Below are 22,208 nucleotides of genomic sequence, written 5' to 3'. Positions count from 1 at the left end.
CAGCAATAAAAACCACAATAGCTGCTCACTCACCCCCATCCGCTAACCCCCAATGGGGGAGAGAATCAAAAGGGAAGGGAGAAACTTGGATTGAGATAAACACAGTTTAATAAAATAACAAAATACTAATACACTACTTGTAAATATATATATAAAATAGAAATTAAAAATAGTCAAAGCAATTCCTCATGAACATGCTGAGCAGCCAGTCCCACGAAACAACCTGGTCCCAACAGCTGACCCCAAAGAGATAAGAAAGAGGGAAAAGGCAGAAAGGCTCAGAGGCCTCTGCAGAATGGCAAAAGGCCAAACTAAATGTCCCACACAGAACTCCCCCGGCCGCAGCCCAGAGCAAGCAAGAGCGAGAATGCCCAAAAGAGTGAGCAGAGCCACCCAGAAGGTCCTGACTCCTTAAATGTGAAGCATGACGCCAATGGGATGGAATACTCTAATTAATCAGTCTGGATGTCAGTCAAGCTCCACCCCATCCATGCCTCCCTTCCTTGCTGCATCACACCTGTGGGCAGAGCGCTCAGAACATCCTTTGCTTTCAGACCAGAGCAATTAAAAACGTTAGCTCTGTGCTGGGGTGTTATCTCTTGTTCTCAAACTAAGTCCAAATAATGAGCACGCTTGCTATGAAAGATAAAGTTTTCTAAGCGCATGAAGAAAATTAACCCATTTTCAGTCAAACCAGCACTCCCCAGCCCTGCCTATAGCTGGCTCTCCTCACTGGACCTCAGGGGCAAGGCTGCCTTCTTCGAGGCCCTCCCTGACAAGGTCTTGAGCCCCCCCAGGCAGCAGCCACATGCATCCTGGACCCAGGCCCGAAAATCCTGGGAGACGTAGAAGTAGATGAAGGGATCGAAGCAGTTGTTGAAGGCGCCGATGGCCAGAGCCAGGGCATACCTGATGTAGGTGGGGTTGTGGCACCCCGTGGGCTCCAGCATGTAGTGGATGAAGAGCAGGATGTTGCTTGGGGTGAAGCAGAGGATGAAGACCAGGAGGACCAGGGCCAGGACACTTAGCACCTGCCCATAGCGTCTCCTCTCGGGTAGTAGCCGCACCAGGATGCAGCTGTAGGAGACAGTCATGAGGATGAAGGGCAAGACAAAGCCCAGCCCCACCAGGGAGAGGAAATAGTAGCTGAGCAACATGTGCTCATGCTTTCCCAGGACATCGTGGCATGTGGTGATATTCAGGCTCAAGATGTGACTTGTCTGAGGACGCAAAAGCAGAGGGCTCATGCCTAGGCCCACCACCAGCCAGACTACCACACAGACACCCGCTTTGACCCATGTCCAGCTGGAGCCCTTACACAAGAATGGGTGCACCACACAGATGTAGCGCTCCAGACTGATGCAGGTGAGGAAGAAGATGGAGCTGTACATGTTCCCGTAGAAGAAGGCCACCAAGGTACGACACAGGTAGTCCCCAAAGAGCCAGTCATTGCCCAAGAGGTGGTAGGAGATCTTGAAAGGCAGCAGGAGCACAAAGAACAGGTCAGCACTGGCCAGATTGAGCAGGAAGAGGATGCTGGAACGTCTCCTGAAGTTGGTCACCAGGACCCAGCAGGCCAGAGCATTGGCTGGCAACCCCACAACCAGCACCACGGAGTAGACGGCAGGGAGGAGGCGGGTGGTGAGGGTGCTGTTGAGAAAAGCTTCCATGGAGGCACTGGGGCACATAGCTTCTTCTTTGGGGTTGAGAGGGATCAAGACTCGCCCTTTGATACGCACTGCAGAGGACACAAGGCATCAGGCTTGGCCAAGAATCCCCTCCCGCTGCCCCTTCCCACTCAGGACCATGCAGGAGTTGCCATCCCCCTGTAGAGCCGCCAGCACATGCAGGAGCTGGCGTCTCCCTGCCCCATGGCAGGGGACAGCTTGAGGCACAACATCCTGCCGCCCGTGTCGCATGGAGCCGTGCCACATCCTGCACTGTCTGTGCCGCTCACCCAGCAGTGTCATCACAGCGGTGCCAGCCCAGCTGTGCGTCCTGCCCGCAGCCCGGACAGGCTCTGCTCTCATGCATGGCTCTGCTGGCATCCCTTTTCCTACCAAGCCCAGCACAACAGATCCCCACAATCCAGTGTAATCAGGAGGTCAGACAGGAAACCCATGCCAGGACAGCATTGGGATGTGGTGACACAACGCAGGATGGGAGACGTTCTCCTGCCAGGGTTCATTCCTCTTCCTCCAGGCCAACGTCACAGCCTCACGTCACATTCGGGGCTGTGCATGTCTCCCCATCCTCCTGCAGTCAGAGGGTTTTCATTGCGTGCTCGAAACCAAAGTGAAGAACAGGAAGGGCCCGAGACAGCAGACAAACAACTCCTGATCAAATCCCTTTTCTGGCTTGTTCAAAAACGCACTTGGGATTTGCTCCTCTGTGCATCACCCCTGTCTCCAAAAGCTCCACCCAAGTGGTCCCCAGGACACCCAGCCCCGAGGAGCCTCAGTGACATCCAACATGTTTCCCTCAACCTCTGCCACATCTCCACATCAGGGGCAGGGGATATTCAGTTTAAGAGAGCAGTAACCTGATTTTTGCTACCAGAAGGTGAAGGGGTATCAGATATCAAGGTTTTCATGTAGGTTCACATAGGTTTTCAATGTGGACACTAAGGGAAAGCGGTAGAGCAGTGTCCCAGACTTTCACTGTGACACCCAGCTACCCCCTCTGAGTGTCATGGGACACGATGTCGGGGTGTCCCAGCAAGGCCTCCCTGCCCTGCCCCATCACCCCCCAGACCCACCAAGGCACTTACTTGGGGACAACACTGCCGAGCCAAGACAGGCACAGCTGAGCAGGAGGGTGACGCTAGCAGCAGCAGAGCGAAGTGAAGACACCAACCGGGACATCTCTGTGAAGCAGCCTCTGCCCAAGCTGGGTCCACACAAATGTCACAGGCAGAGCTGGCCCTGTCACGTGTCACCACGGCAGGACAAGCTCCAGCCCACTCCCTGCCAGCAGCCTTCCTCTTTCTCTTCCTCGTCACGCTCGGGGACTGCCCACGTTCCTGTGGTCAGCATGGCCAGACAGGAGGTGGGGGTCACAAGATGACCAGGAGGTGCCACCATCGCTGAGCACCCAGGGACATCACAGAGGCCAAGGTGATTTCCAGTTGCTGGCATGCAATGTCATGGCTGTGAGGAGGAGGAGGAAGCAGATGTAAAGCAGACATCAAAATACAGTTGTGAATGGCAGCGGTGGAGCTGTATGAGCCCCAGACATGGGGCAGGAAGGGGACAGCTGGGTCCCAGCCCGGTGACACGTGTACCTGCAGCACCCCAGGGGCACAGGGCACAGTGCCTGCCCAACCTTGCCAGGACCAGACATCCCCAGGAACTGAGCACCTTGGCTGGGCTGACAAGCTAATGTCATCCTGTAGATGTGGTCATTCTGCATTGTCCCAGCCTACTGTCCTCTTCTTGCCACCCAAGTGGGTGCTGGGTGGCCCCCAGGCCTTTTTCCTGGTCCCTCCTTCAGCAGAGGGGCCATGGGGGAAAATGACAGACCCAGTGACCCAGAACAGCTCAGCCTTGTACATCAACACACATCAGGGGAACCAGGAAGTGCAACCGACCCCAAAAATGTCACAGAGAAGGGGACAAAAGGGACAGCACGGAGAGCCACAAGCTCTGCGGGAACCACAGAGAGACAAAAACACAGGACAGAAGGAGAAGTGAGAGCTGAAGGGGATGGGAGGGAGGCAGAAGGACAAAAGGACAGATGGCTGGGGACACGAGTCTCAGTGCTCCCCACGTCCCCATCTCCACGTCCCCATATCCCTGTGGATCCCTGCCTTCCTGTGTCCCTCCTCATGTCTGAATCTCCCCATTTCCCTGTGTCTCCATTTCCCTGCCTCTCCATGTCACCATCTCCCTGACTGTCTGTGTCCCTGTCTCCCCATGTCTCTCTGTCCCCTTGTCCCCATCTCATCTCCTCGTGTCCCTGTATCGCCATGTCCCAGTCCCCCTGTGTCCTTGTGTCCCATGTCCTCATATCCCGATGTCCCTGTCTCCTCATGTCCCCACGTCTCCATATGCCTGTGTCCGTGTCCCCATGATTTCACTTCCCCGTCCCCCCGTGTCCCCACGCCTCCACTTCCCCATGCTCGTGTCCCAGAGCTCACACGAGATGCGCGGCACCAACCACTAGGCGGCACGGCTGACACGGGTGGGCGTGGCTTGTCTGACGCGATGGGCGGGGCTTGTCTGGCGCGGTGGGCGGGGCTTGCTTGGGAAAGCGCGCATGCTGAGGGGCGGCGCTTGCCGCGGGATGGGGCGGGGCCACCAGGAGGGGGCGGGGCTGAGCGGAGGGCGGGGCCGGGCCGGGGCCGGTAGTTCCGGGCTTAGCACACGCGGGGCGGTGACGGGAACCGGGACCGGGAGCCCGGGACCGGGAACCCGGGACCGGGGGCAGTGCAGAGATGCAGCCGCCGCCGCGCAAGGTGAGTGCGGGGCCGAGGGGCGGCACAGGGGCGAGTCCCGGCACCGGGACGGGCGAAAGGGACAGGGGGAAGGCGACCGGGTCCTCCATCGGCGCCGCCGGACCGCGGCCGCGTCCTGTGGCGAGGGTCGGGAGTCGCCTCCAGCGGGCCCTCACCGGGGTTGGGGCAGCTGGGCGGTGGCCACCGGCACCTGCAGTGACACCGGGAGCAGTGGGAACCGGTCCCGGGACCGGCGGGAGCGGCGGTCCCGGGCGCTGAGCGGTGCCGTCCCGCAGGTGAAGCTCACCCAGGAGCTGCGGGTCCAGCTCCTGGAGCAGCTCTCGGGCCTGCAGGGCAAGCAGCAGCGGGACGCCGAGCTGCTGGAGGACATCAGGTAGGGTCCCCACGCGTGTCCCCCCCACCCTGAGCTGAGGCCGGGCAGCTCATCCCACGCGTGGGGCGGGCACGGCTCACCTTGAGCCTGGCGTGTCGAGGTCATGGGCTCCAGCACCCTCTGGAGTGGCCAGATAGAATCATGGAATCACAGAATCATTTTGGTTGGTAAAGCCCCTCGAGCTCAACGAGTCCAACCATAACACATCCCTGGCACTGCCCCATGTCCTGAGAACCTCATCTCTGTCTGTCCAACCCTCCAGGGATGGTGACTCCAGCACTGCCCTGGGCAGCCTGTTCCAATGCCCCACAGCCCTTTGGGGAAGAAATTGTTCCCCAGATCCAATCTGAACCTACCTAGATGGGGACATCACAGTGTGGGGTGGTGGCAGGGGGGTGATGGCAGGGGTGGCCTGTCCCTGCACCACCTGCTCTCCGCACAGGTCCTACAGCAAGCAGAGGGCCGCCATCGACAGAGAATACGGGCAGGTAAGGAGGTGCTACCGTTTTTCTGGGGACCAATGTCCCAGGAGGGCACAAGCACTGAGCCTTGTTTTTCCTCCATGGGGTGTTTCGGAGCAGGGCACGGCCCCATGCAGGCAATGGGCAGTGGCAGGAATCATCTGAGCAAAGCTTGGCTGCTCAGTACCAGCCGCAGAGGCCAATGGCAGATGGACTCAGCATTTTCCCTGCCACTGGCCACATTAGGGCAGCCATTGGGCTGCTTTGCTGATCACAGCATGACCCAAACCTTGCATGTTTTGGGGGCCCAGAGGGCAAACTGTGCGGGGGGAGGAAACCGCCTGGCTCTGCTGTCTGCTGGGTCATCGCAGAGCTCTGCTTTTAAATGTCAGAGCCTGGCTTTGCTCTGTGAGATGTCCCTGAAGTGTCCTTTGGGGACACCCTGCAGCAGCCTGGCATGTGCATCCCTGTTCCTGCCTTCCCCCCTCAGGCTGGGGGCACCATCCCTCAGGGTTGGGATCCCGCTGTGCTTGGTTTTCCTGGGGGCTCCTCTCTTCTGCACCTGCAGCCAATGTCCCTTGCTGGCACCCCCTGGGTCCCAAAAATTGCAGGGGGGGGGCTTGTCATCATGGTGGCTGCTCCCCAGAAAGGTGTTCCCGCATGGACTGGAGGTGGGGTCGGAGTGTGTCCCCTCTGCTCTGGGGACACCCATGAGGTGGGTGGCTGGTGGGGGGGTGCCCAGTTTCGGCCCTGGAGTGGGACAGTGGGGTGCTGAGGTGCCCAGCGCATTGGGTGATGGTGGTGGTGGGTCTGTCTGCAGGCGCTGCAGAGGCTGGCGAGCCAGTTTGTGAAGAGAGACTGGCAGCGGGGCCACGGGGAGGCCAGCGACACAAGGTGGGCTGGTGACAAGGAGGGGGACAAGGGGCTGGGGTGGCTGTGCTTGTCTGTGTCCCTCCCAGCTAACCCAATACCAACCAGGATTCGGGTGTCCTGAGGATGCAGCCCTGGGTGAGATGTCCCCAGGAGTGTGGTACCCAACTTGGGGGGGACCACAGGAGCTGGGGGTGATGCTGTCCTTCTGGCATCCCCAAAAACTGGCGGGGAAGCAGGAGATCACCCTGCTCTGTTCTTACCGCTGTGTCCGCAGGAGCGCAGTCGCTGTCTGGAAGGGCGTCATTGAGGGGACCGCGCACGCCGGGCAGGTCCGTGTCACTGCCTCAGAGACCTACCGCTCCCTCGCCGCTGAGGCCGCCCGCACCGCCCGTCTCTCCAAGGAGAGAATGCTTAAGAAGGTACTGGAGCGAGGACGTGTTCCGCCATGGCTGGGTGGTGGGGACGCCTGTCCCCTGCCAGCTGACGCTCCCCGCAGGGCATCGAGCGGCTGCAGAAGGCACAGAGCGAGCTGCTGGAGACAGTGAAGGAGCTGGGCAAGGCGAAGAAGCAGTTCACCCACCTCCAGCGGAGCAGCGAGGTGGCCAAGGACAAAGCAGCCGATGTGGAGGCTCGGTGAGCAGAGGGGACCATGGTGGGGGGTGCCATGGCCGCGGGGTGGTCTCATGTCACCCCCAACCTCCCCAGGCTCCGAAAGAGCGACCGGAGGATATTTCACACCAAGGCCAGCCTGCAAAAACTCAGCGCCAAGGTCAGCAGTGTGGGGGGGCAGCAGTGTCCCCAAGCACAGAGATTCAGGAGGACATGGGGTGGTGGCCCCCACCTCATCACCAAGTCCTGCTCTCCTCGTCCCCGCAGTTCTCAGCACGGCTGGCCGAACACTCGAGGCAGCTGGTGGGGGTGCAGAACGAGTATGGCTTCGCTCTGGCAGCCGCCACCGCTCACCTGGAGCATTACCGGCGGGTGGAGCTGCCCGCTGCCATGCAGGTAGGACCTGCCTGGACCCCCTTGTGTCCCCCGCACGGAGTCCCACAAGAAGCATCTCCCAGGTGCTGCTGTGAGGGGGAGCAGCAAGGAGGGTCCTGCTGGTGCGGGACAGGGCTGGTGGCACTGCAGGGTCAGGGATGCCCCTGGGGGGCTATGGGCAGTGCCAGGGGGTGTTGTCTCCACCCGCTTTTCCACAGGCGTTGGACGGTGACCTCTACGAGCGGCTGCGGGAGCACTTAACAGTGGCCAGCCGGACAGAGGTGGAGACCTGCCGGGCCACCCAGGACTGGTTCCAGGGCGTCGCGGAGGCATCTGTGCAGGTAACAGCACCCATCCCCGGAGCGGGGGGGACAGGAGGGGACAGGTGACCCCCCAGCCCCACGCTGCTCCCATGCTGCAGGTATGCCGGGAGCAGGACCTGCTGCTCTTCCTGCAGGAGCATCCCGCTTTCACCCTGGCCCCCCAGCAGCCCTTCCAGCTCGCTGGGGTGGAAGAGGTAAGTGTGGGGGGGACATTATGGCGGGGTTGGGGGAATACATACAGCCAAGCCCTTCTCAGCCCCCCTGTCCTCACCCAGGTGTCCCTGCTGCTGCCGGGGGATGACGGGGCCAGCCTGGAGAAGGAGGCCCGACGCTGGGCCACGCGGGTGGCCCGGGACCGCAAAAACAAGGCGAACAGCGAGGAGGTGGGTGCTGTCCTTCCCCACGGAGCACAGGGGTGCTCAAGGAGGAGTTGTCTCTGTGCCCCACCAGCTCCTGCCACCCCCTGACCCGTGGGTGCCCCGCAGGCGCTGCAGCGGCTGGAGACCAGGCGGCAGCAGGTCCCGGAGGCGGAGGCGGCCGCAGTGGAGCGGCGGATGGAGGAAACAAGGGAAAACATCAGGAAAGCAGAGGTGGGTCCCCTGGGCAGGGGCTCAGGGTGGCCTCAGGGTCTATCACCCCCAGGGTGTGGAACACAGGGACGGGGAGAGGCGGCACTGGGGATGAGGCACTGGGGATGCAGTGTTGGGGATGGGGCGCTGAAGATGCTTTGCCACCCTGGCCACCACTCTGGGGACCAGCAGTGACAGGGCTTGCTGTGCTGTCCCCCCCACCCCACGGGTGTCCCCTTAGCCCATGACAATTTGTGTGTCCCCAGGTCAGCCGGGTGAAGGCCGAGGCGCGGCTGGCCCTGCTGCGGAGAGCAGGGCTGGATGTGGATACGTGGCTGGCAGGGGCCATAGTTGGGGCAGGCGAAGAAGCACCCACGGGGCTGGATCCAGCTGAGTTTGATGACTACGATGACAGTGACGAGGCAGACGAGGACGACGAGCCTGGCCCTGCTGCCCGCACCTACCCCTACACCTGCCGGGTGATTTTTGGGTACCAGGTATGGCCATGGCTGCCTACCCCCAACCCTGCCGGCACCCCAAGCCCCCCTGCCACTTCATCCCCTGTCCCTGCAGGGCTGCCAGGTGGACGAGCTGTCCATCACCCAGGGCGAGGAGCTGGAGATCATCGAGGATGGTGATGCAGAGGAGTGGGTGAAGGTGAGAGTGGGCTAAGCTGTCACAAGCATGGGGAGACACATTTCAAAGTTCACCAGGGTTGTCCCTGCCCTGAGGTCTGGGACAGTCATGGAATCACAGAATAGTTTGTGTTGAAGGGACCTTCTCAGCTCCCCCAGTGCCACCCCTGCCATGAGCAGGGACATCTCAGGGACAGCTCAGGTTGCTCAGAGCCCCGTCCAGCCTGGCCTGGGATGTCTCCCGGGATGGTTCATCCACCACCTCTCTGGCCAACCTGGGCCAGGCTCTCACCACCTTCAGGAGCAACAATTTCTTCCTCAAGTCACATGTTTTCTGCCCCTCCAGGCTCGGAACAAGGCAGGCCAGGTTGGCTATGTCCCTGAAAAGTACCTGCTGTCTCTGGGTGGTGAGACGGGGGCTGGGGCTGGCCCCCCAGGACCCTCTGCCCTGCACCGCCAGCTCTCCAGCATCATGGCCGCAGAGCTGGTGCTGGAGCCTGGAGGTGGGTGCCGGGATGTCAGATGTGTAGGGCTGGTGCCCAGGGGCTGCTGAGCCCCTGCTGCAGCAGCATGGGGGGTGCTGAGCCTCCACCCCATCCTCTCCACAGCCTGGCTCGTGCGAGCCCTGTATGACTACGAGGGGCAGAGCCCCGAGGAGCTGAGCTTCCCTGAGGGGGCTATCATCCGCGTGCTGCCCCGCGCCCCCGGCGAGGTGGACGATGGCTTCTGGACGGGCGACTTCGATGGCCGTGTCGGCGTCTTCCCCTCGCTGGTGGTGGAGGAGCTCACTGGGGGCCAGGGAACAGCCGGGCAGGTCAGTGGCAGGAGGGTCACTGTGTACCCATCTTGTGCCATAGCTGCTGGTGGGAAGACTTCACCCTTCCCACTGTTCCCATCTCTCTTTGCTGCGTCTTCCCAGGAGCTGCCATCGCCTTCCCCACCGCCCTTCTCCCCTCCCGGCCTGGTGCCCGGGGCCGGCCTGGCGCCCAGCCCCTCTCCTGAAACGCCGCTGGGAAGTGAGTGCATGGGGGGTGCTGGGAAAGGGGCTGGGGGTGTGTGTGGAGAGTGGGGCTGAGCAGCCAGACCCTTCTAGGTTGCAGGCAGGATGGCGCGGGCAGCGGGCAGAGCTCTCCAGACCTGGCAGCCACCCGCCTTCGGCCGGTAAGCCCTATCATAGTGACACTGTGTTCTGCTAAACCTGCCCCAGGCCTCCCGTAACGGGGGCCAGTGGCACCCCTGTGCTTTTGGGGGAAGTCTGGAGTAGGGTGGGCAGCCTCAATGACTTGGCACATCATTCCTCTCCTCTCTCCACAGCTCCGCGCACCCCCTCCACCCCCTGGCAGAGCCCCCGAGCCCGACCCCGAGCTGCACTTCAGCTGATGCTGTGGGTGCCCTATCCCTCCCTGCTCCCCAAAATGCTTCATCTGAGCGAACCGTCACCCCCCGCCCTGGGCCGCCCCCACACCGAGCTGGTCTCTGCGGGGGTCACATCTCACCCAGCACCACCACACAGCCTGGGGCCTCCTGGCAGCCCTGGTATGGGGGTGTTCAGTGCCATGGCTATGCCCCGTCTCCCCCAGATCTTGCCTCTGCCCCCCACACCTGGCACTGCCCACACAGCCCTGGGCCCTGCCTGTCCCTGGGGCATCTCCCCGCAGGCAGGAGGGCTGTGCCCCAATAAAGCCAGTTGCCTCTGCTGAGGGGTTCAGCAGCTTTAATGGTTTGAGCTGGTCTATGTACAATGCGGTTACACCCCAAAGCTCACCGGGGGCCCTGGGGCTGCCAGCTGGCTGGGCCGGGGTGCAATTCTGCCCCCCCAGGTCAGGCTCTGGCCCTCCCTGTGCCGGGGTGGGGCTGGGGGCTCCTCTTTCTGCCAGCATCTCCAGGGACCCGTGGGGTTCCGTGCCGGTGCAGGATTTGTGCCTGCTCTACGTGGTGGGGGTGCCCAGGGGGGCTGCGCTCTGCAGTGAACGTGCCAGTGCATGTGGGGGTGCTGCCCCCTGCCCCAGGGGGGTCTTGAGCCGCTGCTTTTGTCACTGCCGCTGGCTGCAACCTTCTCTGGCGCATCCTTCCCCCAGCGCTGGGGGCTGCACGGACTGGGTGGGCAGCGGGGACTGGGTGGTGTACTGCTCCTGCCAGGCCCAAGGGTCCCCCCGGCAGGCTGTCCGGGGTGCGGTGGGTAGGAGTCGGGTACCTATTGCCAATGGGATGAGGTCTGGCGCCGAGTGCGGTTGTCCATAATGTCGGCGCGTCGCTCCGGCCATGCCAAGCGCGTAGCTGCCCGCCGGGGCCGGCTGCCCCGTGGTCCCCCCACGGCAGAGCCCCCAGCCCGGTGTCGGGGCTGGGGGCCACATGTCCACACTTCAGCCGGGAGTGGAGAGGAGCTGGGGGGAGAGGGACAAGATGGGGCTTGTCCCCATGGCCCTGGCAACCCCAGCCAGGATTTGGCTTGTCCCCATGGCATTCCAGGCAAGGATGGGAGTTGTTGCCATGGCCCTGGCCAGGCTGTCCTGGCCCTGTGTCTGCCCAGGGTGGGCCCGGCAGCCCATGGGCATTGCTGCCTGTGTCTGGGCATATGGGCGAGAGCACCTGCCCATGCCGAACCTGATTCATTGGGAACTGACCCTCCTGGAGAAAGGGTTCACCCTCTCTCCATCACCAGGCTGTGACCCACCAGGACAGGGGCACTGCCAGTGTGTCCCCCCCAACACCTTGGCCATCGCCCCAGGGGCTGGGAACAAACACTCACGTCACACGGTTGCTCCTCGGTCCTGCATCACAGCGCTGGGCTCCTGTGGAATTATAGAATCACAGAATAGTTTGTGTTGAAGGGACCTTCTCAGCTTCCCCCAGTGCCACCCCTGCCATGAGCAGGGACAGCTCAGGGACAGCTCAGGTTGCTCAGAGCCCCGTCCAGCCTGGCCTGGGATGTCTCCCGGGATGGTTCATCCACCACCTCTCTGGCCAACCTGGGCCAGGCTCTCACCACCCTTATTTCAAAAAATTCCTTCTTCAGGAAGAAACTATGGAGGAGGGATGTGGATGTCAGTGCTCCCATAGGACTGGGATACTGGGGAGGGGGCCAGGTCTCTGTTGGCCACAGTAGTGACCCATGGGCCAGGGGACAGCATCCCCTGAGGCTCCAGGAGCTGAGTACAGCCCAAACGCCATCTTCTCTGTCCTTCCCCATCACCTGTAGGACATATTAAGCAGCATCTAACAACCCTTGTGGTGGCCCCGGCTGGGACCTGGGGGATGAGGGAGTGGTCCAGTGGTGCCATGGCTTGGTGACAAATGTCCCACTGTTGTTCTCCAGGGACCCCGTGTCCTGGAGCACACCAAAGCAACACCCCAAAACCTGGTGCAGGGTCCAAGGCACAGAGGCCTGGTGGCACAGAGCCTGGTGGCACAGAGGAGAAGGATAAAAAGGAAAGAAGTCACCATGTCCCTGCGCTTGCCCTGCCTGTAACTGTTGCCCCGGCGATCAGAGGGACCACAGCCATGTGAGGAAGGAGGACCTGTAGGCACCTCTTCAGGTCTCTAGAGAAGGTCTTGTAGCCCATCAACTCTGTCCTGTGGGGCTGCCTTGAGCTGCCCTTCACAAACAGCTCAAACATTCCAGCCCAGCCACCAGAAAGCAAGAAGAGGGAAACAATAAGCACAGCAAGTTCCTGCTTGTTCCTCAGCCTATGTTTGGTGAGGAACCTTCCCCAGGCTCTGCCACAATGACCCAGTCCTGCCCTGTCCCACCTCCCTGCACAGGACTGGTGGAGCTCCAGCAGAGCAGCCCGAGGGCACACCTCTGGCTCTAGAACACACCTGGATTTTTACCCAGACTGTTTCCTTCCTTCTTCTTCCAAGGGCTTTGCCACGTGTGCCCCAGTACTGGCTTTGTGGGGTGAGCCCAGACCAGCCCTGGGGCTGCTCAATACACGTGTCCCCAGGGGGGTGACACGGCTCTTGGTGCCTTCTGCCAGCCCCATGCCATGAAAATCATCTTTCCTCACCTGCAGAACCGTGTGTGAGCAGGTGAGTGAACATGTTGGGTATCTGCTCCCACCACCAATGGCCTCATTAGCTGCCTGAAGGCAGTGTCAGGGGACAAATCCCCCAAACTGGGGGCCATTGACAACCAAGCAGGTGGTGTCCTCTCCACTGCTGCCCTGGAGCTCTCTGACACCTCCAGCAAAGTGGTCAGGTGGGAAGGTTGGGAGAAACCGGGGTGTTGGGAGCCCGCCAGCTCTGGCCAGGTTGGGCCTTTCTACCCCTCGAGCACAGAGAGCACCAGCCCCTCCAGGGCAAGGAAGAACAACCAAGAAACAACCAGTTGGCATCACCATTTCCTGGACTTCGAGAAAGGCTCCTGGAGACATCTGGCCCTGCTTGCGTATTGTTGGACATAGCGAGCCCCAGCACTGCAGCGAAGCTATAGTTTGGGGAGACCAAGCCCTGTGCAGTGGCAGACCTCCCCCAGGTCAAGAAAAGGTGATCCCAATGGATGTCCCCAAAGAGCCCAGCCACAAAGGAAAACTCATCCCTTGCCCAAGGGGCAGCTGGCAGCGGGTCTGCAGCATCTCCCATGCAAGTCAGCGACCTGCCTTTTCCCCGCAGTGCAGGTACCAGTAGGGTGGGAGCTGTCATGGTGACTCTGCATGCTCCAGACATGGAGATGGATGGGTAAATGCAGCCAAAAAAAGGTAAGCAGAAACAGGGTGGTCAAGACAGGACAGGTCCCAATCTCAGCCTGACACAAGTTTGGTGCTCCTGTCCCCACTGCACAGCAAATGCCACCACGCTTGGGCTGGTTAATCTCACTGGCAGCAGGACATGGGGTGCTGTGCCACAAGCCTTCCAGCCCAGGGAACGACATGGGGACAAGGAAGATGAGGAACCTACCTGCTGCCCCATGTCCTCTGTTCCGGGCTGTTTCCTGCTGCCATCATCCCTCCCCAACTCATCAGCCTTTTCGTGCAGACTCAGGCTCCCGTGAATATCCGACACCTCATCTGCCGACCCCAGTCCCATCTCCTCCAGGTAGATGCTGGCTCCTCCCTGCACCAGCTCTCCTGGGATGCTGGGACTCGACCCTCCCAGCACTCGATGGCTCAGGAGCTTCCTCTGGCGGCTGGTGCTCCCAGGAGCATCCTGCAGCGACCCCGCCGTGCCGGAGCCCTTGCCCGCCCGTTGGCTGTTGCGAGTGCTGGAGCTGGCTGGTGTGTTTGGGGCCGGGGTGGTGGAGCGACTCTGTTCCCCACCCTTGCTGCTCTGGGCACCTTTCTGGATGGCTCCGTTCTGCAGGCCACCCATGGGGACAGTCCCGTTGCGAGCCCGCTCCCGCTGGAGCCGGTCACTGCTGGGCTCCAGCTCCTCCGTGCTGGGCTCCCGGCTGCCGTCAGGCAGGGGACCATCCTGCTGCTCGTGGAAAGTGGGTTTCTTCCCGATATGTGTGACACGAAACCTGCAATGGGGACAGAATGGATCAAAATCCCTTCCCTCCTCTCTCCCAGCTGTATTTTCATCTCACCTGCACCTCCAGGTTTGGATCTACACTGTGGTGATCTCCAGCCTTTCAGACCCATTCAACACCACTGAACCCACACTCTAGCCTTGTCCCACTCTGACCTGGACCCATTTTCCCCTTCATTTTTTGGCAAAAAAAAATAGAGAAGGTAGAAAAGGTAAATCCATATGTTGGCAAGTACAGACCCTGCCAGCCTGGCCTCTCTACAGCAAGATATGTTGCAACTCTTGAAAATACTCTGAGATACAACCTGGATGAGCTTGTATAGGAACTCAGGTGTCAATTCAAGCAAAAGCAAACTGGCAGAGCCTGAGGAGGAAGGGATGTCCATGCAGAGTTGCATGGATGTTGCATCCAGTGACCAACCACCATCAGGACAAGGAGAGCCAGCATTTATGGCAAGCAGTACACTCTGAGTGAAAGCAGGGACAGGGTTTCAGCAGGGTGAGCTTTATTTGGGTATAGGGATCAAAAGGCAGGAGGAGCTGTTTGCCTAAAATCTGCCAGAGCACACTGTGCGCCACCCCCTGGAGTGGTGGATGGTACCAAGGTTGTTCACCAAGGTTCCACCATGTACCAGGTAACAGTTCAGAGCTCCAGGGTAGGGAGGAGAACAGATGCAGAAGTTGGTCTGACATCCCCAAAGGATGCATTACAATCAGAGGTGACACAATATTGCAGCTGGGGAGAAGAGAGAAGTTAGGGAACTACCATAACTTTTTGTTGATTGGTGAGGGGTAATGCATAGGCAAACCTACAAGTCTGACTTGCAAGTGAGCTGGTTGTGACTAACACTGTGGTTCCTCTTCATCAGCAATGCAAGCCACTGCTGGATCAGCAGATGGGAAATCTCTTCCATGGTGAGCTGGTGTCCATCAGTCAGAGAACGCTGATCCCACCACAGAGACCTCATGCAGCCCATGACTCACCCAGCAGCTGCTCTCACTGCGCTTGAATCACACACAGAGAAGCTGCAGACAGCCCTGGCTCTGCTGGTGCTCAGCTGCCAGTCAGCATCAGGGCAAAATATAATTTAAGCAGCAAAGTTCAAACTGGGGATGGGTGAAGAACAAGGCTGTGGCAGTGCAGCCATTCTGAAGGAAGATGCTGAGGAGAATGGTCCAAGAGATAAGAACAGATGCCAGATGAGGTGCCAGAGATGAAGGAGACCACCACCAGACTGAGGACCACTGCCTGTGAACAGTACAGGCCCCACAGCATTGCGGCTGGAAGTGATGCTCATGATTTTAAGGATCAAGAAGAGAAATCCTCCAGACAAGGTACCCACAGGACTGCTCGGGTCAGGCCAAGCCGCAGCAAATGTGACCCTTCAGGTTTATCCAGATATTTGGAGACAAGGCACCAGTTTTGAAATCTGGGAAGGCCAAAGAATGTTCCAGTCCCAAAGATGGACAGGGAGAAGGCATGAGTGGCAGGACCATTCCTCGGTTGAGCAATGTCAGCCTGGAAGAGCTGGGAATAAATTCAAAGGAGCAAACAGGGTTCAGACTGACGGGGACACAAGAGGTGACGTAACCAGCCTCTGGATGGTGGGGAAAAAGGCAGGAGAACATTGGCTGTCTGCCGAGGCAGCATCGCTGGGGCGTTTGGTTCAGTAGGACGTGTCATGCTGTGGCTGATCGGGCAAAGGATGGAGGATCAGACACAGATGTTTTGGTGGACAAGCTCTGCCACTGATAACAACTGGTTTAGGAAAACTCTATGATAAATGGTAAGTCATTCAATAATACAAAAGTACAGATCTACACTAATCTCAGTCCTTTAGCATTGAGCCTGTGTCCACCAGCTGCAGATCAGACCCAGTCAATGAGCTGTAGGTAACAGGGAAGGGGGCTGGAGTCTCAGCTACCACATTGTCCTGGTTTTGTTAAAAAACAAGTTTCTCTTTTAGTGAATTTGCCTGTCAGCTAAAGCTTCATATTAGCTGCATTTTCCTGAAGAACCAGATACATGTTTTGGTAAACATAGCAAGGGAATGCAAACTTATTGATAAGCATGGATGGACATCTTGCGAGAGGGGCAACGAGAAACTGGTGACCAAGAAACTGACCAACTGTGTATAACATTCCATTCACTTGAATACTTCATATAAAAGTGGGAGATCACGAGGATCTCACCCCTTTTCCCTTCTGCTTATGGCCGACATTAGGAGATGACCTTGCTAGTCGTCACTGCAAACTGAGGCCTAGTGAGAGACTGAATCCAGCTCCAGTTGGCTGCAGAGTCCAGTCCAGGACTTTGGGTGCCGGCTCTGCAGTTGCTGGGACTTTCAAGATTGGTTTTGTATATTTTGTATTATTTTATCTATTCTTATTAGTAGCATTAGTAAAACATTTTTAATTTTTCCAACTCTCTTCTCTCTGTCCTTCTTTGCCTCCCGATCGCCTGTCCTGAGTGGGAAGGGGGGAGAGGGAGGGTCAAAAGGGGGAAGTGGGGGGGGAGAGAAGGTTAACAATACATCTGCCAGGGTTTTATTGTCACCCCGCAATCTAAACCCTCGACACACATCCAAGACAAAAGCAATAGCAAAAAAAGGAGAGGAACAAGACCTGAAGATTGTAACTCAAGAGGTGAATCAGTCATGGATCAAGGTACTTTGTGCAATCAGGATGTTCATAGTAAATAAAACAGTGCAAGGGCAGTCCCAGAAAAGTCATCTAGGATCTGAAAGAGCAAAGGGGCTAGCTTGGAAATGAGAACCAGAATTTGGAGGTAGTTTTGTACCTCCTGGGCACATAGAACCCTCACCGGTTGGACCTTATACCAAGGAGATTCAGGAAGTGGAAAGTTTTAAAATACAACCTTGGAGAAATGCAATTACTGTCCCATGGAGAAGGCCGATGTGATACGGGATATCAACAAGGATAAAGAGAGAAAAAGAAGATTTGAAGGAAGGTGCCTCTAGGAAAGAAGAACACCTTCTCCAAAACCCAGACATGAGAGGAGACTGAGAAGAGCATGCATGAAGGACACAGAGGAGCGGATGGAGCTGGGCACCAGCCAGGGAATGAGATTAGTTGCAACTCCACAACAGTGCAGAGATCTGGCTTACTAAATACCACCATTTTAACCAAGGACAGTTGATGGCAATGGGCAAGCCGTCAGTCTCCAGAAGGTGTGATCTTAGCTGGAGTCCAGCGTGGGGAGGCCTGGTGTGTCTGTCCCCTTCACCAGCTCCCCATAAAGCCTCTAGTTCACCTCCCTACAGAGAGTCCTCACTGTGACAGATGAAAAACTCCACAGCCTGATGCCTGCTCTGGCTCAACATCACCTTGAAAGGACTGTCTCTCTGGACCACAACCTGCAGCTTCATCAGAGATTAGGCCCTGAATGAAGACCCGCTGCCGGATAAGGGCACAGCAGAGCTTTGTGTCTCACCAGGATGGCCATCCAGGGAGCAGCAGTTCCTTCTCACTCTGCCCTGGTCACCTCTGTAGTAGGGAGCTGAGCCCTGGAAGACCTTCCTAAACCTTTCTGCTGAGGAACGAGGCAACCTGGGCAAGACTGCAGATTGTACCAAAGGTTACTGACCACACAGAGACCACAGGCAGCTCGGGAAGTCCCTTGAGGTGAGACCAAGGTGGGTTTGGAGTAATATTTGTGGGAAGTATCAGGTACACTCCCTTATATTCCTGCTGTGTCATCTAATTACAGTCGTCACTGGAGGCAATGACCTGGAGGAGCACAGCCACTCTTATATTCTGATGGTGGTGGCTGGTAACTTGCTCCTGGGACTTGCTGTCACCTTCTACCCCTCCGAATGAAATCTCTAAAACTTGGGGTCACTGGCCCTGTCGGGCACCAAGAGCTTGCACACATCTGGAACAGCAGCTTGTGGGAGGACGTGGATTTGTGGCTCTGCCCAGCACTGAGTCAGCAGGACAACCCAGGCTTGAGTCACCTTCTCAGAGAAGGAGAGAAGCCACCATGGCCTGCCACGTACCACAGGTATTTCCAGGTGCGAGAAGCACTTGGGTCCTTGGGACTCCCAGTTGCAGAGCTACTGCTGGGGCATCTAAATGGGGAAGAGCAAGAGTGTGCCTGGTGTGGGGCAAGTGGGGAAGGGGAAAGGAGCAGGGGAGGTGAGAAGACTCTCCATGATGCTCCATCAGAGCAGAAGAGCAGTGTCTGGCAAGGTTCAGTGAAGTACCTGCCCACTGAGAAGACGGTGGTCTCTCCAGGATGCATCCTGCCTTTGCCTTCCTTGGACCGTCCTTGCCGATGCAGTGGGTGCCTTTTCCTCTTGCTGCAGTGGATGCAGGGGGCCTGCGTGGAGCCCAGATGCACCGTATGGTGATGGGGTGGGCCCCCGTCCTGGCTGTTCCGGTGGGGACAAAGGCTGCAATAGAAGAAGGACATGACTGATTGGGTTACCTGGAGACTTCCTAGCCTTGGTGCAGCCTCACCACAGCAAGCCCTGGGAAGCAACAGCTCTGGAGGGGACCTCCTGTGAGGACAGAAATAAGTAAGATCTATTTCATTCCCCATGACAGTGCCATGAAACACTCATCACAACCCCTGGGAGGAGCAGGATTTCTTGTTGGAAAGATGCTTTGTAACGAGCTGAAAAGGGGCTGGATGCAACATCTCTAGACCAAGGTGATAACCAAAGGTGGTTTCTCCCTTACTCTGCAGAAGCCACAAGCTGGTATAAGTTTCCCTTACCTGGGCACTGGCAGTGGGATGTCCCCTTCATTGTCCCCCAGCATCTCCTTGAGGGCCTCCGCATTTGCTGAAGAGAGAGGAAAAAGGGAATGTGTCAGCCAAAAGTCAGCACGTCTCCAGGTCAGCCACAGGAAATGCTCACCTTCGTTTTGGATGATACATCTCACAATCTTCTCCACAGTGTCCTCGTTCAGCTCCTCCTCTTCATCTGAAAAGAGAAAATGTGGCTCTGAGGGCTGAGATTCAGAGTCTCAATTCCTTCCCAGGAGCAACCACGTCAACAGAGGCTGTAGAAGCCTCATGTCCCACATCACACTGGGAAGCCCCTGGGGAACACCAGGTCCCTCACCCTGGAAATGGCTAAACCAGCAGCCATGTGTGGAGGGAGGCGGGGGTCATGTAGCTCCTTCAGAACTGAGGAGCATCACCAAAAATGAGTCAGAAGCAGGTTCAAATCAAGTCGAAAGAGGAGGCTCCTCATGGGGACAGTCCAGCCCTGGAGCTCCTGGCTGCAGGATGCTGCAGGTGCTAAAAGTCTCCAAGGGGAAACGGGACAAGTTCACAGGAAAGAAACCTGCTGGAGCCTGCTAAACATGGAGAAACCACCTCTGATGGAGAAAGCCCTTGAGCTACATGCTGTTAGAAGCTTCAAAGAGTATGCTGTGGAAACTTGGCTTGGTGACTGCTCCGTTGTGTCGTTCATCCCCAGCATCCACCACAACCTGCTCTGGCCACTGTTGAAGGCAGGAGGCTTGGCTGGCTGGACCTTCAGCCCAGTTCCTGTGAGCAGGTCAGAGCTGTGGACTGGCAGGCAGCTGCCTCAAAGACCATGGTCAAGGGCTGCCACCATGGTCCTGGAAGTCCATGGAGGTGCTTCCCTGGGCTGAGGCATCTCCAGCAGACAAGGCCAATCCTGGAAAGTTCAGGCACTGTCTCCATGGCACGTGCAGCCAAGTCATTAATGCCAGAGGAACACATCTAAGGACACCTGGAAGCTCCTGCTGTGTCCATGGGTGAGCTGGAAGAGTCATGTTTCCCTCCCATGCACGAGAAGTGGCCACAGAAGCTGCTGCTGCTGCTCCTGAGCACTGCTGATGGCACAGGGGACCCAGAGGAGTTATGCAGCACCATTTGGCCATTTTCAGTTAAGGAGGCAGATGGAGGAACACATCCTCTCCATTTCAGCAGAGACTCATGAAACCATGAAACAACAGGGCTTGCTTGGACCAGGCTCTAACTTGCACCGATGCTTGATGTTGCCATGACTTCCCAACCCAACTACCCAAGAGCGACTTAGGGTGGCCTGAAGTGATGGAAAAAACCCTAAAAGTCACCTTCTAGCATGGAGCACTGGTCCTAAGGAAACACCCCTTTTCCTCTGGCCTGCATGAATACAACAGGGACTAGAAGACATGACCAATAGCAAACACCATGCTGGCCCCATGCTGGACCTCCTAATGCCAAAGGGGCAGAGGGACAACCTGTGTCCTGGCTGGGGGATGCTTTCCTTGCAGTGGATGTGGGTTGTAATTCAGGCACTGGGAATTTGGCCAGTCCTGGCCTTTGGAATTTCCTTTTGGTGACAATGCCACTTTGGGAAGGGCCAGAGGCTGGTTGCCACCTCCCTGGCACCACCAGCCTTGGCCAGCCTGCAGAGCCAGCAGATCAGAGGCCTCTCCAGGCCACACATCCCCATGGAACATCACGCTGCTCTCACCACCCCATCCTCTTTTCCCAACCCAGCAGCACATGACAGGTAAACCCTTCCAGCCCCAGCCCAGAAGAGCATGTAAAGAGCATCCATCCACCCCAGGCGAAAGGCAGCACCCAAGCCCCCACTGAGCCCCCATCGCCCCAGCACTCACTGGCCTGAAGCTCTGCCAGCACGTCTTTGTTATCTGGGTCGAGCTCGTCCCGGAAGGTCCGGCACCGGTAACCCTTCTTCTTCAGGACATGGCAGATCAGGAAACCCACCAGCCCCATGATGAAGAAGACGAGGACGAGGAGGAAGACCATAGACAGGCTGTGCTGGGGGTCTGAGTCCCCATCGTCCGTGCTGTTCTGGTCTGACATGCGGATCTAGGAGAAGGGGGAAGGTGGCTCAGGGACCTCAGTGCTCACCCCCCCACCAGGCTCCCCATGCCCATCTTCCTTATCCTCCTCTTCCTCCTGCCCTCCTTGAGCAAGAACCAGCCCCCAGCTCAGGGTGGGCTGTCAAGGGTTCATCTCTTGCCCTGCAAGGTCCAACGTAGGGGGTTTCCCATGGAGGAGAGGGCAGACTGAAGGTGGCTCAGCGCAGCCTCCCAAGGACACTGCTGCCCCGCACACACCCAGCAAGAGGCATCCCAAGGGCAGCAGTGGCGGCAGCAGCATCCCCTCAGGCCTGCCCAGCCCCGGGCTGAGCTGCTCCCATGTCCCTTGCAGGTGGCTTCCCAAGGGCACTGGTCCCCCGGCCTTCCCCGGGCTCTGCGGCTGGCGGCATCACCCCTCTCGCCCTTGCGGGAGGATGAGCATCCTTCCTCTCTGCACCGCGCAGACCCGCTCCCCCTCGCATCCCTCGCTACTCACAGCCGAGGGCCTCCGCCGGCAAAGGCAGAGAAGGCAAAAGCGCAGGCAGGGCAGGCAGGGAGCCGTGGCAGCCCGGCTGGCAGAGGGCCGAGCCAGCCGGCAGCTCCCGCATCGTCCGCCTGCAGAACCGAGCTCACTCCCTCCGCCCCGGCTCCCCTGGGCTTTCCCGGTCTTCCCTCCCCGGGGGCTCGGAGCTCAGCTGCCGCTTGCCGGCTCCGCTTCCTGGTACAGGCAGCGTCCACCCCCGGCTGTCCCCTGTCCCCGCTGCTGCGGCGGTACCTGGGCCTGCGGTGCTCCGCAGCGCTCTTCTCTTCACCTTCACCTGCCTCCTAGCAACCCCGCATCCCTGCGGCTGGGGACCGCGGCGAGCATCCTCCGGCCCGCCGGCTCCCTCCTGCCTTCCTTCCTCTGGAAGGAGCCAAGCTGGTTGCGGCTGCCGCAGCAGCCTGCCGCCGTCTGCCAGTGAGAGAGAGCACCCGCCTGTCCCGACTCCGGAAAATATCTCTCCGAAGGGGTTTTGGCAGATGAAGGTGCGGAGAGAAGCCGAGGGACACGGCGGCAGCCGCAGTGGGGAGCAGACAGGAGTGCTGCTCAGGGAAGCCGGTGCTGCCGAGCTGCTGCCCGCCCCGAGGCGAATAACCTCTCCCACACGCAAACCAGCCCCGATTTCCTCCCGCACCCTCCTTTCCAAAACACGGAGCAGTTTTTAGAGCACTGAGTTGTGATGGGCGGACAGAAGGGTGGAAGTGGGGCTCAGCA

The 22,208-nt window shown here is 58.6% G+C and overlaps 3 protein-coding genes across 6 annotated transcripts; 1 reads left to right on the top strand and 2 right to left on the bottom strand.

Annotated features, from left to right (window-relative positions):
- Positions 1-93: 93 nt before the first annotated feature.
- Positions 94-3,144, bottom strand: LOC102092895 (proteinase-activated receptor 3). Its single transcript, XM_005503564.3, has 2 exons — positions 2,771-3,144; positions 94-1,738 (listed from the first exon to the last, which is right to left on the bottom strand). The coding sequence occupies exons 1-2, from the start codon at positions 2,862-2,864 to the stop codon at positions 714-716; spliced, it is 1,119 nt and encodes a 372-aa protein (XP_005503621.1). The 5' UTR covers positions 2,865-3,144; the 3' UTR covers positions 94-713.
- Positions 3,145-4,305: 1,161 nt separating this feature from the next.
- FCHSD1 (FCH and double SH3 domains 1) lies at positions 4,306-10,385 on the top strand. Of its 3 annotated transcripts, XM_065030306.1 has the most exons (19): positions 4,306-4,456; positions 4,732-4,829; positions 5,272-5,317; positions 6,111-6,184; positions 6,438-6,582; positions 6,660-6,796; positions 6,869-6,932; positions 7,040-7,168; positions 7,366-7,488; positions 7,569-7,664; positions 7,746-7,853; positions 7,956-8,060; positions 8,306-8,536; positions 8,613-8,696; positions 9,021-9,177; positions 9,283-9,488; positions 9,594-9,690; positions 9,768-9,835; positions 9,989-10,385. In XM_065030306.1, the coding sequence occupies exons 1-19, from the start codon at positions 4,436-4,438 to the stop codon at positions 10,052-10,054; spliced, it is 2,055 nt and encodes a 684-aa protein (XP_064886378.1). In that variant the 5' UTR covers positions 4,306-4,435; the 3' UTR covers positions 10,055-10,385. The 3 variants fall into 3 exon arrangements, with proteins under 3 accessions (XP_064886378.1, XP_064886380.1, XP_064886379.1); XM_065030307.1 differs by lacking the exon at positions 4,732-4,829 and having other exon boundaries at positions 4,356-4,456; XM_065030308.1 differs by lacking the exons at positions 4,732-4,829; positions 5,272-5,317; positions 6,111-6,184 and having other exon boundaries at positions 4,326-4,456.
- Positions 10,372-22,126, bottom strand: RELL2 (RELT like 2). 2 transcript variants are annotated; one of them, XM_005503566.3, is made up of 8 exons: positions 21,729-22,126; positions 20,747-20,960; positions 19,024-19,089; positions 18,882-18,948; positions 18,367-18,555; positions 13,571-14,132; positions 11,424-11,466; positions 10,372-11,058 (listed from the first exon to the last, which is right to left on the bottom strand). In XM_005503566.3, the coding sequence occupies exons 2-7, from the start codon at positions 20,952-20,954 to the stop codon at positions 11,425-11,427; spliced, it is 1,134 nt and encodes a 377-aa protein (XP_005503623.2). In that variant the 5' UTR covers positions 20,955-20,960; positions 21,729-22,126; the 3' UTR covers positions 10,372-11,058; position 11,424. The 2 variants fall into 2 exon arrangements, with proteins under 2 accessions (XP_005503623.2, XP_064886384.1); XM_065030312.1 differs by lacking the exon at positions 21,729-22,126 and adding an exon at positions 21,450-21,670.
- Between the last annotated feature and the right edge of the window lie 82 nt (positions 22,127-22,208).

This window comes from Columba livia, chromosome 14 (genome assembly GCF_036013475.1).
Source record: "Columba livia isolate bColLiv1 breed racing homer chromosome 14, bColLiv1.pat.W.v2, whole genome shotgun sequence".
In the NCBI taxonomy this organism is placed as follows: Eukaryota; Metazoa; Chordata; class Aves; order Columbiformes; family Columbidae; genus Columba; species Columba livia.
The sequence above is the reverse complement of the archived record's forward strand: the minus strand, read 5'-3'. Positions and strand labels throughout refer to the sequence as shown.